Here is a 14,103-nt window from a genome sequence, read left to right on the forward strand (position 1 = left end):
GTGAGAGGAATGTCCTGGAGGGAAATAATTATGGGGATGGATGCATCTTCCCTGCAAAACCCCATTGCTGTGCCAGAGCAGCCCCACCTGGCTGGATCTGCACTTGGGGAAATCCAGGAGAGGTTCTCAGGGAACACTGGACACAACGAAGCTGCTGCCAGTCCAGGCAGGACAGAGCAAGAGGCTCCCCAGCATCTCTGCAAAGGTACAGCCTGGTGCTCACCTCCCTCCACCACACTCAGAGGACAAATCCTCACCCACGGATGGCTCATCCCATCCTGCTGCTCACTGGGGAGGCAGCAGCAAAGTCCTCCCACCCCATTTCTTGACAAGGATCTCATTCCAGCCTCTCCATTTGTTTTTATTTGCACACAGATAGAGAAAAAGAAGAGACTTCCTAAGAGGATTGTTTCTGTATGGTTTTACACATGAGAGTAAACAAGGCATAGCTGTCGACTATATAGTTAACATATTTTGGTGGTGTTCCCATCCAGAAAATGCAGCTGCATTATATTCCTGATAAAGTGGAACTAATGTTCGGCTTCAGCAAGAATGCTAATAAATGAAAGACATTTCAAACAACACTGATTGAAGCAAAGTGTCGTTCCAACCCCCCACCCAAAAATCAGAGAATCACAGAATATCAGGGATTAGAAGGGGCCTCAAAAGATCATCCAGTCCAATCCCCCCACCGGAGCAGGAACACCCAGATGAGGTTACACAGGATGGTGTCCAGGTGGATTTTGAATGTCTGCAGAGAAGGAGACTCCACAACCCCCTCGGGCAGCCTGGTCCAGGCTCTGTCACCCTCACCGTGAAGAAGTTTCTTCTCATATTTAAGCAGAACCTCCTGTGTCCCAGTTTGTACCCATTGTCCCTTGTCCTATCACTGATTGTCACCAAGAAGAGCCTGGCTCCATCCTCATGACACTCACCCTTTATGTATTTATAACCATTAATGAGGTCACCCTCAGTCTCCTCCAAACGAAAGAGCCCCAGGTCCCTCAGCCTTTCCTCAGAAGGGAGATGCTCCACTCAGAGAGCTGCAAAAACTCTAATGCCTGACCTGGAAATCAGCAAATTTCTGCTCCTGGTTGTAGGTGTATGAATCTGAAGTGGCTTTACTGGTTTCAGTGGATTTGTCTGGACTGGCACCTCGGTCACTGAGAGCAGGGGCTGTGCTGTTATCTATAATACTTGGATCCTGCTTGATTGCAGGTTCTTCCTTCAAATAATACAGTTACTATTTGTTATGGAGATCCAGCCAGAAAGGGGGAGGTTGTGCTAGTACCACCTAAACTTAGCCAGTGCCCCTGACATGATGCATGTGGCTATTGCCTAATATCCTATTGCTGACAATTAAAACACAAACATATAGTCATATTTTTGGATAAAACTCTACAAACATTTCAAAACAGTTTATACACACAGATTTGTATGTTATCAGAGAGCACCACACAGGCACATGGAATTTATGGAAAATGCAGAGAGATTTGAAAGGAAATAGTCTGGGAAGTTGTCTTATTTTTTTGAACATAAATCCCCAAACAGTTTCCCTTAACATTCCTCACTTCGCTGCAGCAACTAATACTTGACATTTCTGTTTTCACTCTGTTGATCTTGTGTTGTGGTTTGTTTGTTTTAATTACTATTTTTCACATTTCTTTTTTCATGTTCACTACATCCCTTTGCATCGTTGTGTACAGACAAACTTCCTTGCACAGGAGGACGATATGAGGGAGCAATGAGAGGAGATTTAGGCCTTCAAAACTGTGGTCACCTCTGCAAATGAGATATTTCAATTTGAGGATGGACATTCTGAGTCTTAAGCTCCTGCTACCTGGACTGAAAAGCTGCTGCACAGACGAGTCTGTTGGCTTGATCAGGTTTTTTTCTCACTTACAACGATTCCAATGGCTCCAGTGGGATTATTCTTGTACTAGCCAGATGTAAAAGGAAAGCAAAATCAAATCCTTCATACATCAGTGTCAGACTGACTCCAAGAAACCAGTGTTGAGTGATATAAAGAATAAGGGGCCTGAGGAAGGATGTGTTTATGGAGAACATTTGGAAACTTTAACTACTTGTAGTTTGAGCAAACGCTGAGTAAGGGAGTTGCCTGCAAACATTTAAGAGTGGAAAAAAGTCCAGAGCATAAGCAAATTGCTTAAGGTGATGCAAAGGGATGTGGGAAAGAAGAATGAGTTGCAATTAAAGAAAGCAGAAGGTGTATAGCTCTTTCAAACAAGTGGCAACCTGGTCTGCCATAATCTTTTTAAACCATATTCCTCATCTAAATATCTCAGCAGCTTCTGGGAGGTTGGAAAGAGTGTGCTGAATGTCAGAGGTGGTTTATTCCTGCTATAGCCATCATGGTGATGCATTCGTCAGGTGAAAGGGAAGCAATTTTTTTTGGGAGAGGTAATATCTTCCCTTAGACCTACTGGGACGAGTCAGAGAGAAAACAGATGAGATCTGGGACTTGGCATCCAAAACCTTCTCTGTGTTCTTTCATCTGTATTGCTTGATCCAAACCCCTTCCTTGTGCATACCTTTCCTGCAAGGGAGGAGAATTTTGCATGGATTGTGGTGTGTTGTTACACCAGGACCTTCTTCCACACACTTTCGGAGCAGGGAAGGTTGTCTGAAGCTGTCACCAAGGAATATTGGCGTGTACTTCTTGGGGCTGCCCTGGGATACTCTGGCTCTCCTGTACAAGCTATCAAGAGGACAGGTTGTCCTCTGCTAAAATCCACCTTGGAGACCTGAACTAAGCTGCTGAGCAGTATTTCCCAGCCACAGAGGCCTTGAACTTAATTTGGCAGCCTCTGGGAAGGGCGTGTGAGGGACTGGCGCTGCCAATGAGCTGCATCCTCTTGGGCTGGGCTGGCTGGCATTCCCTGAGCACTGCCCGGCCCCTGCTCTGGGCTGTCACGTTTCCTTAGTGCCAGGGAGCGCTGACACAGCGTGCCTAACCTGGCCAAGGGAGATAGGGTCTCCCGGCCAACTGGGGATGGTGGAAAGCATTTCCTGCAGATGCCGTCATGTGCAAATTTAGCATCCATGAGAAAGCCAAGCACATTCTCCAGGCATAGTGAGACTGGGCAGCGTGTGCAACCGGTCACAGAATCACAGAATCGACTGGGTTGGAAAAGACCTCAGAGATCATCAAGTCCAACCCTTGGTCCAACTCCAGTCCATTTACTAGATCATGGCACTAAGTGCCATGTCCAATCTCAGTTTAGAAACCTCCAGGGACGTGAGTCCACCACCTCCCTGGGCAGCCATTCCAATGCCTGACCACTCTCTCTGTAAAGAATTTCTTTCTAATATCCAGCTTAAATTTCCCCTGGCAGAGTTTAAGCCCATGCCCCCTTGTCCTATTGGTGACTGCCTGGGAGAAGAGACCAATCCTCAGGGGAAAGGCTGGGAACCCTGTCCTGGTGGTACTTGAGACCAAGACAGAGACCACAAGGCAGCAGAGTGATCATTCGTGCCTGCAAAAAGCCTCAAAAGCCTCAATGTAAGGGCCATGGGGCTGTGGGACCTCCTAGCATCCCACACAGGACACAAGGTTTGGTTGACAAGATATTAAACCCTGTGTTGCCATCTTTTCTTTGTCTGCCAGCGGTGTTCCTGCTTCATGTGTAGAAGTTAACCTTATGCATATGATGTACCATTTGTTTCTTTGCAACACTGCTAAGAGCAAAGCATAGGGAATAAATGTATATGTGGGGAGAAGAAATATCACTTTTTATTAAGGAAAAATTCAGTTTTCAGGACAATATCACCCTGGTTCATCTTTCCATCTGCCCATACCTCCTCTCTGAATATTACTGAGATTACAGCTAGGTATCAATTACCATAGATAGGGTAGATGGGGATTCAGCTCTCATAAAACACTGCTTTTTCTCTGAAAAGCACAGTTTTAGCTTTAACTATGGATCCAAACGAATCAGCACAGTGACTCTGCTGGTGTGCAAACAGAAAGGTGTGTGTTCTGCTTGGTTGTGACATTTAATGTGTCGTCTTGCCACACGCCAAGTGCTTTATCAGAATTGATCCACCAGTTAATCACGTTACTCACCTTTCCCCATGTCCAGAGCAATCCCCTTGCTCTGGCATCCTCGACAGATGCTCGATCCAACCCTGGGAGGCTGATTTCCCCCTGGTAACCTGAGGAGAGCTGCACAAACGGGGTGGCGGGCGGAGGGAATGTGCCTAAAACTGGCCATGCCCTTCCATCACCTTCATGTGCTCCGTCAGCTGCATCCAGCCACCCGGTCCCGCACAGCCTCTGTCCCCACGGCATGTCCCTGTGGAGCTGTGCCATGGGGCCTCGTGCTCCTGCAAGGCACCGTTGCCAACCCAAGTCACTGTGTTGGTTTCAGCTCCCCACTCCATCCTGGGGGCGCTGGGTGTGATGGGGAATTCAACCTTGCAGCTACACCTGCAGTTTGAGAAAAGCATTGAAGCAGGTTAGGAATTACGGCCCAGAGGTGTTGTGTCTCCCAGATCATCTGTAGAGGAAAAGAAAAGGCAACACAATCAAGATGGAAGGGATAAAACTTGGGGAAAACGGAGTTCTGTAGTGATGGAGGTGAGTATCTCCCGAGAGAATAGAGGTAAGAAAGCTGGAAAAAGGCCGAATCGTGGTTTTGGAGACATGAGGAAAGTCGTTCTGGGGATGGATGTTCACTAGACCATCACAGCTATGCAAAACCTGAAAAGCCACGGCCTGGAAACGGGGCTTGGGGGACAACTGGGATACAAATGGACTGTTAGGCTGCTTCTCAGGCCGCATGGAGACACGTACTTCGTTGCTTAGCATTCAGTTTTGTTTGTCAGCTCCAGAAAGCCATTTTCCCACAGCTTGTCTCAGGACCGTGGGGTGCAGGAGCAAACTGGGGCTGTTGACTTTCAGACTACTCAATCATCCTGCAAATTACAGCCAGCCCAGAAAAAAAACAGAGCTCTGCATGTTTCCTTATTTAGGTAGAAGTATTGGGAAAACAGCACGAGATTTTATTTCTGATAAACTAGGAGCTGTTTCAGGATTATTAATTATTTTCGCTGTATCAATGTTTTCCATTTATTCCTCCGCTGCTGTATTGGGAATGAGATGGATGAAGTCTACAGCATGGTTTCAGACTGTCTTTCAGGCACGCCCAGGCCCCTGCAAAAACATAATAATTGTGCAGACATTTTGGAGTCAGTAGGGGTTGTTTTCTGGTTATTTTAGCCTGGGGTATGGAAGCTGTGGGCTCCATTCCCTGCCCCACGTAATCCCTTTGCAACATCACTTGGAGTCGGACTCTTAAAAGGCTTCTCAAGGCCTAAAGACAGAGGCTTAAGGGGGACCTGAAGGTGTTTAGGCACCTGGGTGCTTTTGGAAAATCTTGTTTATCATCTCTATAATCCTCCATCTCCCAGAACTTCCCAGTGGTGAAATGCTGCAGGAGGCATTTTGCTGCTTTACAGGTATATTGGGAGGAGGAATGCCCACAGCCTGGAAGATGTTGGAGCTCATAAAGGCACACGTGGGATTTTTTAGTAAGGAAGTGAGGATGGAAGAATTGGATGCATCAGAGGATTTTTTTTCTCCTGTATCCAACCTGAGCTGGATGCTTGGTGCTGGGCTTGGGGTGGAAGAATGTCCCTTCTTCCAGGCCAGAGCTGATTCAGGCCCAGAGCTCACCCATGTCTCCGAGCATGCTATGATGACAATGCCACCGTGCGCATGGGAACTAAACCTCGATCTCAGTGCATGACCCACAAAAACAAGACAACGAGCAGGAGCTCGTCAGTCGGGTCCATCTAATCCAATGGGAAACCCGTGATGGGCAGGCGTCCCACAGCTGAGCCAGAACTGAGGCTGCTTTGGATTTCAGTCTGAACGGGAACAGAAGGTCATGTAAATAGTTTTGGGGACGGATATTAGATGGTGATGTCCTTGGGACAAAGACCTTGAGTCTTTTGTGGTGAAATAGCGAGGAAATGTTACAGAGAGGTGTTTTACACATCTCGCCTTGAGATGTAGTGTGTGGTTGAGCTTATTCTAGTGCAAGTTGGAGTGATTTGCTCAGAATCAATGGCATGAATATGACCATGTAGGTCAAGTCCTTAAGGTTTGCCTCAGTCAACACTGTCTTTGAAGTCAATGAGGCTGAAGTTATTGCTTGATAGGAGGAGCAGTCCATCTGGGATTTCTCAGATGAATGAACTTTAATAATAAAAATGATGAAATAAATATGTAAAATATAAAAATGGTATTGTCAGCTGCTTTGTTTCTTTCTAATTCAGGGGTTTAGATGTTTAGTCTTGAATGTTTTTCATATTGATTTTGTATATCAAGATTTAATGCTGTCAGGAACCGCTCAGTAAAAATATTTAGTAATAATAATAATAACAGAGGGTGTGATTTCATAATCCTAACAAAATGGATAAAATGGATGTTCAAACTACTTGGCTTGGGTTTCAGGCTTCTCCTGGTGCCCATCCCATTGAATTGGTATTGAGACAGTTTCATCTTCAAGGAAACCTTCATGTTGGAGCGTATAAAATAAGAGGTCTAATAAACAATAACATCAATAACAGTGTTTCTTTCCAGATATACAAGTATAGCTATTGAAGCAGCTTTTTTTCTTGCCATTTGTTTAGTCTGTTTGGTGAATTCTGCCAGGTTGATTTTTATCCTGTGCGGAGAGTAATTTGCTGTAAGAGCAGATGCACCAGCTGAGTCCCCTTTGAAAACAAATAATAAATAATTGTAACAGTTAATCTAAGGAACAGACATCTCCACAGTTTATTTTCCAGTTTGTTTAGTTCAGTTCACTCTCTTCCTGGCACGATTTGCGTTCAAGCTGAGAGGTCAAAATGCCAGAGCTGGGGTGGGATCTCACCCACCCAAATAATAGAAACAGAGAATCATAGAATAGTTTGTGTTAGAAAGCACCTTCAAAGCTCATCCAGTGCCACCCCTGCCATGAGCAGGGACATCTTCACCAGCTCAGGTTGCTCAGAGCCCTGTCCAGCCTGGCCTGGGATGTCTCCAGGGATGGTTCATCCACCACCTCTCTGGGCAACCTGGGCCAGTGTTTTGCCACCCTCAGTGTAAAAAATTTCTTCCTCATGTCCAGCCTGAATCTCCCTTCCTTTAGTTTAAAACCATCACCCCTTGTCTTGCCGTATTACACCCTTCTAAAAAGTCTGTCCCCATCTTTCTCATAGGCCCCTTTTAAGTACGGAAAGGCCGCAATAAGGTCTTTCCGGAACCTGCTCTTCTCTAGGTGGAACACCCCAACTCTCTCAGCCTGTTTAAGTATCATTGTCTCCCTATGGCATGTCCCCTGCATGCCCCAGCTGTAAGGAGCCCAATCTCTCCTTCGATGCCTCCAGGGTGGGTTCCCACAGCCGGGGGTCTCCTTGCCCTGGGAAGAGGGGTGATTTGGCAAGGTCGGGTTCCGGGGTGTATGGGGGGGTTGTGGGTCTCCAGAGCTTATAGGGGCTACGTGGGCTCCAGGGGGTGGATCGGGGGATGCTCTGGGGCACTGCACGGGACAGGGTCGGTTGCTAGGGGCAGAAGGGGTGGCGGTGGGTTGCTCCGGGGCTTCATCGCCGTGGGGCTAAAGGGGGCAGAAGGGCTACGGAACGGGTCCCTCCACTCCAAGGCGCAGACGGAGCCCCGCGGGCCGCCCGTCCTCCCCTCCGCCGCCCCCGCAAAGGGTTAAGGGGAGCGGCGGCGCGGAGCGGGGAGGGCGGGGGCTCCCGGGGATTGGTGCGAAGTTTGGAGCGGGGCGGCACCGCACCGCCCTCCGCGGCGGCTCTGCCCCCACCGCCACAAAGCCCTGCAGGGAAAGTTGCTTTATCGCTTGTTTCTCTCGCCCCGGCTCTCCCCCCCCGCCCCCCCTTCCCCTCCCTTTCCCCAGCCCCTTTCCCCTCCTCCCCTCTCTCCTTAAACGGGATTCCGGCTGGGCGAGCCGCGGGACGGCATCACCGGGCATCCCGCGGCGGCGGAGCCCCGGCGGATCTGTCAGGTCCCTGCTGTCCCTTCCCGCACACACACACACTCAGCCCGACCCGGAAAGCAGGAAAAATAATTTACAAGGTTCCCCCCACCCCCCCTCCTTCTTTTACTTTGCTCCTCGCCCGTAGCTCCCTAGTGGAAAAACCGCCCGCAGGGCGAAAAGGGGGAAGTTGGTAAAAAGCCGGTGGTGAAGGGAGAAAGCTGCTCCGTGGGGAGGGCACCCCCAAAGCAGCGGGCAGCCCCCACCCGCCCCGGGGCGGGGGGGAGATGAGGTAGAGGCCGGCGGCGGAGCGCCCCGCCGGGCGCCGTGGCCGCGGAGGGCATGAGGCGGCGAGCGGCGAGGATGGGCGCCAGCGCACGGTGCTAGAGCCCCGGCAGCAGCCGAGGTAAGTGCCCCCCACACCACCCTCCCCGGCCGGGAGAACCCCCGCCTGGGTTAGCGCTGGGTCGGGGAGACACTAAGGCACAGCTGGGAGCAGGCGCGGTAGCCCCGAAGCGGGGGGCAGCACCAGGTGGCATCGCGCCGGGTGTCCCCCCCGCCCCAGACCTTCGTCCTCCCTTCCCCGACCCCAGTTCCCGGCAGTGAATGTCCCCGTTACCGGCTGCGCTGCGCTCCGGGTCCTGCCCCGGGGGGAGCCCCCTCCGCCCGCCGGCCCCACTGGCCGCCCCCCGCCCCCTCCCTCCCTCCCTCCGAACCAGCTCCCCGCTGCAAATTGGGAAACTAATGGCAAGGCGTCCGTATTTGCTTTGCTGGATGCTGCGCACGGGTTGTTGTGTGTCCTGGGGGCACGGAGTGTTTAAACCGGGGAGTTTACAAGGGTGAGGAATTCAGACAGTGTTTAGAGAGTGAGAGTTTTAGGAGGAGAACAGGGTGTAATTAATGTAAACCTGATCTACCCTCGGGTTTGTGTATCACAGCGAAGGCATCTTCAAGAATCTGGATAATTAAGTGTGGTTTTGCTTCGGGACGCACCTCTGGAGCACACGGAAACAAGTGGGGCTTTGGGGGGAAAGAGGAAAGGAAAAATCAGTGCTGTTCAGAGAAGGTGCAGAGTGGAGGAAGGCGCGTACCCAGGGCAGAGCCTGTCCGAGGGGCACTGGAGCAGCAACACAAAGTTTTCTGGGCTGCTTGATGGGAGAGGTAACATTCCTCCTCCCCCTTCCCCAAGTTCTTCCACAAATTGTTAACCTGAAATCTTGTTTTATGGCCACTTGCTAGTGTTTTGTTTGCCTTCCAGACTGGTTCTGTACAGAATACCAAAGAATTATGCATTAACTGTAAACTTAGAGGAGCTTACTGGCCTCAGTGGGTTCTTGATTTATATCAGGCTAAAACAGAGAGGAGGGCAAAGTTTTACTTGCTGAGCGCCAAGAAATGAATTGCAAGTACGTTGCTCTTTCATTTTCTGTTACTGCTCTTGCATCTTTGCAGTCTTTTAAAACCTATCGCAAAGTTGTAGGTTGTTTGAGTTTCTTCCCCCAGCAATTATTTTGCTCTCGTTTTCCCTGCCTCCAGGTCTGAGAGGACGGCAGCCTGTACGATACAGAGGGATCTGTTTTTCAAAATGGAATTGCAGCTCGCGCTCCTTCTCGCCGGGATAATCGCGTTTTCGGACTCGGCGAGAGGTAAGGAGACCGCGCTGGCTGTGCACGCTGCGACTCGCGCCCGTCTCTCCGCTCCGCAGTGCCCTCAGAGGGACCCCCAAAGGGAGTTGCTGTCTGTGCAGACTCATCCCATGCACGAACTTATCTGCGCAGGGGTGCAGGCTCGTGCCCACGTGTTGTACCTCCTTTACCTGTGTGTTTTGGGGCTGTCGCTTTGGATGGAGCGCGGTTGCTCTGGGTTTGCTGCAGTCTCATAGGCGCAGGTGAACTTCCAGCGGCTTTTCTCGTGCGTGTGTAAAAATACACAGGCAATTTTAAAGAAAAGCAACTGCATTCCTCTGTGGATCAGAAATACCTCTCCCCTCCTGTAATCCCTCCAGCCCCTGCCCCTGTATATTCCCACTAGCAAACAAAACAAACACATCCATTAACTTCCTCGGTGACAGACAAATGACAGTTCCCAACAGCGAGAGCATATTTTAATGCTGGGGCTCCAGCAGTTGATCAGATTTCAATAAACAGGTTACCCTACCAGAGACAAATTGAAATACATTGACCTGGGAGTGACACGGGGGGTGGAAAAAGGAGAATTTTTTTGTGGGAAGGTGCTTTAAGCAAAGCTCTGGGATCAGAGTGGAAGGAGTGGTGGCTTTTCCTCTGCTCCCGCCTGTGTCATACCTTGGTGGGTGCTGTCTCTGGAAAGCCTGAATGGGAAACCATATTTCCAGCTCCCCCAGCTCCGCTCACGCAGGAGGGGTCGCGTTGTCCCAGGAGAATGGCTTTAGGATGCAGATTGCTCCAGCTGCAGTTGCCAACAGTGTCGGAGTTGCGTGAATTGTTGAAAGACCTTTAAATCGCCCAGTGCCATGGAGTCACGACTTAAAAGGTTTAAACTTGCCCTTTGCTTGGGCCGTAACTTGCCAAAAATAAACCTTGAGGGGTGAGAGTGGGGAAGGAGAGGGGGAGCGTTACTCTAAAAACCCAAGGTTTCGTTACTACGTTGCTTTTTAATTTCTGTTCCTTCTTGGCATTGGCTCCCAAGCAAATATTTTATGGAGGCAAAAGCGCTATAAAATGATATGGCTGGAAGCTGAATGAAAAAGAAAACAGTATATAGGCTGTAAGTCCTGCAAGTCTGAATTCCAGGCAAGGTTTACAATGGAGACTCAGTTTAAGTTGTAGGCAATGGGCAGCAGTGTATGGATTAAGATGACCTCATGGATGTATATTATTGCAATGGACCTGAGATGTTGGTGGAGTTCCGGAAAAGATCTGAAGTGGGCAGGAGAAGACAAAAAGATTTTTGTCTCTGTTGTGAGCCGAGTATCGGCTGCTTCACTGGCTTGACCCTGTTTAAATTTGGTTTGCACTTGTCTTGCTCATACATTTTTATTGCCCCTGGAAAAAGAAGTGCTGTGGGCTGTTGCTGTGTGAAGAAGCGATAGAAAATTAACAGTGGCGATTTCAGGGTATAATAGTTTTTCCTATGGAAAGGTCTTTTAAATGTAACTTTGATAGGATCATATTGGTAACTGGGTTATTTGAACTCTTCTCAGAGCTGGAAAAATCCATCCTGCAAGTGGATGGAGAGATGGTCCTGGTTATTTATAATGATGTAGAAATAGAACTTAAAAAACAGGGCGAAACCCATGTAAAATGTCATTCATTCATGTGCTGATATCAAGAGAGGGAAAGTGGAGAAGTAAAAGGTGTAAAGAAGTAAAAGGACAAAATCCTAACATTTAAATCTTGCTTTGCACCTCTTGGGGTTGATAGTATTCTTGATAGCGAAGGACATAGATGAAAGATCAAACTTGTAAAGTGAGCAGAGGTGAGACGCTCTGTAGCGCTTTGCAACCTTGTTTTACGCTGTCATATATGCCAAATTATTAGATATTTACACTGGGATAATTTCAAATTCTTGGAAAAATATGCCCGGTTGTTCACATGCCTGCAGATTTTTTCCGAGTGCATCACACGATGGGTTTGGCGCTGGAAATGTATATATGTTACCTGTTCCAGTTGCTCAGGCTTTACAGACAGTCCTTCGGCCAAAGCTCAGCCTGAGGTCGCGAGGCTTTTCTCCAGAGGAAAACGGGCTCTTTGTTCTGGCCAAACCAACACCTTGTATCTTTATCCTGACTGCAAATTAGACGTGTGTGGCCCAAAGTTTGCCAACACCTCCTAATCTGAGGTGTCAGAAGTTAAATAGGTGCTCCCCGGCTTGTGATCAAGCGAAGAAGGTGGCTGAGGAGGCTCGATGTGAAAGTGCTGGTTCTTCTCTTTGGCTCATATTAGGCAAAAGTAGCTTATTCTGGAATTAGGAGGTTAATTTGGAGCTGGGTGATTGCCTGCCCTGTGTTTGGGGAAGGGCTGTGCCGTAGTGCATTTGCTCAAGGGGGCAGAGTTAAGTTGCCCACGCGCTCCGGCCTCGATATTTCCTGACAGTTGAGTGCTCAGCTGCAACCTTGCATTAAATGTTACCTTGTATTATTTTTACATCTTTATTTAGGTGATGCCTTTTAAGGTGATGGGCCCCATCGGGTTGACTGATTGGGCTAACGCAGCCCTTCTTGTGACGCGATGGGTCACATTGCCCATGTACAAAACACTGTGAAAAAGGGGATATCTTGGGAAACCAAGAGAAACTCTTGATAAAGAGTCAATACATTCAAAGTATCCATGCAAAGTAAAGAGTAGGTCTGATTTTAGAGGCCCAGGTGCAGAACTCGCTATGTCTGGAGGGATGAAGGATGAGGTAGCTCTGGCTAAATTTGAACCAATGCTTTTGGGGCCGAAATTTAAAGTCTTTGGCTAAGGGCTTGTCTACACCTGCAAATACACTGGAATAACCCTTCCAAAAAAATGAACCTGGAATAACTCCCCCAGTGACCAATCTCATTCTGGGCTAAGGATCTCCAGGAGGGAGCCTGTACCAAAAAAGTCTTCCTCGGGAGCTATTTTGATAAATATCCAAATCCCTTCTTTCCGTTGTGGGTGAACACAAGAACTTCTGTGTGTACAAAATCCACCTTTTTTGAGAACAAAACCTGCGTGTTGTGGTTTTCTAAGAGGTTTTACGCCATAGGCTGATGGCCAAGGCATCGGGTGGCAGCTTCAGCCCCGTCACCAGCTGCACGGGACAGTGTCAGCCCTAAATCTGGGGTAATAATGCAGGCCTGATGGCTCGTCCTTCATGTCACCCCACTCCTCTTCTCTCCAAGCAGCCCTATACAGGACATAAAAGTCCTCAGTGTCCTGCTCTGGCCCTTCTCCACGGGGACGAATGCCATCTTGGTCACTAACCTTTAGTGACGATGTCCTGCAGCAATGTAGCTCCTACCACTCCACACCTCCGGTTGGATACAGGTAATACAATCTGATATTTTCCTGCCTGTGTTGTCTCAGTAACACACAACGCAATATTTGTTCCAAATCTGTCAAGTTGCCATCTTATTCGCCTTGGTGACCGTATATGGTCACGTTGGGATGTGCTTGGCTTGGCCCCGTGGCTTAAACGAGATTTCGTATGGTATGTTTAGAAGTTTTTGGTAAGAGCAGTAACAACCCTTCTTTTAGCGAGTAAACTGATATTCTGCTGGAAACTAATTAGTTTGGATGTTGATTTCATTTTCGGTGTATTGCGTAGGGAGGGGAAGAACGGGACCTTAATTGCTTTCTGCTCTGGCACTTCTCTGAGCGACACTTGGCTTGCAAGCCTGGTTGGTGCCTGCATTAGAGGGAATTTGCTGTTGGGGCCACCTCAAAATGCAACGTTTTCATGTGGAAATAACGTTACGTGCCATTTTTGTTTTTCTGAATATTGGAGAAATGGGAATAGGAGCCTAGAAGATTTTCTTTTCGTTTTCTTGTGAGATGAGTTCTTAATTCTGGTGAATGTATTTACCGTTCTCTAACTCTGGAGTTTATAAGAGTGAACAGCAGTAAACGTGTAAAAGATAAATAATGATAATATAAGAGAGATGGTTGTTGGTTTCTGTTTTACTCCTTTATTCCTGTTGAATGGTTGTTAGCCGATTTAATGATTAGGTAATTCCTCACTTGTGGAAGAGAAGCAAGTTCAGATCTAACAGCCCGATTCAAATTTTATGTAAGTCGCTGCACATCTTCTGGTTAAGTTTGGGGCATTTTCGGATCGTGCCCTTGGGGAACTTGCTCATGAATAATCTGCCAGCATGACTTGTACCTAAAGTCAACATGACGATCTAAGAAAATCCTGGTTATTTTCTTTAAACCCTGGTTCCTCCCTTCTTCTGAGGCTGTCGGCTGCTTTATATTGCGGCTGAGTTTAAACATAAAATACAGTGTGCGTCATACTGGAAAATTAGGGTTGATTTTTTTTTTTTTTTATTAGGAATATTACAAAACTCGGCAAATTGCTCCAATACATTTAGATTTTCCTTTAAGTTTTTATAACTTTGTTTTCCAAGTCCTTCTATTTCTTTGACCTT

General features: G+C 48.1%; 1 protein-coding gene and 1 long non-coding RNA gene across 6 annotated transcripts in view; one reads left to right on the forward strand and one right to left on the reverse strand.

Moving 5' to 3' along the window:
• Window positions 1-345: 345 nt before the first annotated feature.
• Window positions 346-7,803, reverse strand: LOC135579316 (uncharacterized). The gene is made up of 2 exons (XR_010472035.1): window positions 4,088-7,803; window positions 346-2,557 (listed from the first exon to the last, which is right to left on the reverse strand). It is a non-coding gene; the product is annotated as an uncharacterized LOC135579316 (long non-coding RNA).
• Window positions 7,804-7,997: 194 nt separating this feature from the next.
• Window positions 7,998-14,103, forward strand: part of FGFRL1 (fibroblast growth factor receptor like 1) — a 185,775-nt gene continuing 179,669 nt past the window's right edge. Inside the window, exons 1-3 of one of the 5 annotated variants that reach the window (XM_065060291.1) lie at window positions 7,998-8,412; window positions 9,543-9,652; window positions 12,859-13,000. In XM_065060291.1, the coding sequence (XP_064916363.1) occupies window positions 12,949-13,000 (52 nt within the window). In that variant the 5' untranslated portion in view covers window positions 7,998-8,412; window positions 9,543-9,652; window positions 12,859-12,948. Of the gene's footprint in view, window positions 8,413-8,735; window positions 8,846-9,386; window positions 9,413-9,542; window positions 9,653-12,858; window positions 13,001-14,103 lie in introns of those variants that run through there. The other 4 variants (XM_065060292.1, XM_065060290.1, XM_005509945.4 and 1 more) reach the window with 4 other exon arrangements.

Source organism: Columba livia, chromosome 4 (assembly GCF_036013475.1).
Source record: "Columba livia isolate bColLiv1 breed racing homer chromosome 4, bColLiv1.pat.W.v2, whole genome shotgun sequence".
NCBI lineage: Eukaryota > Metazoa > Chordata > Aves > Columbiformes > Columbidae > Columba > Columba livia.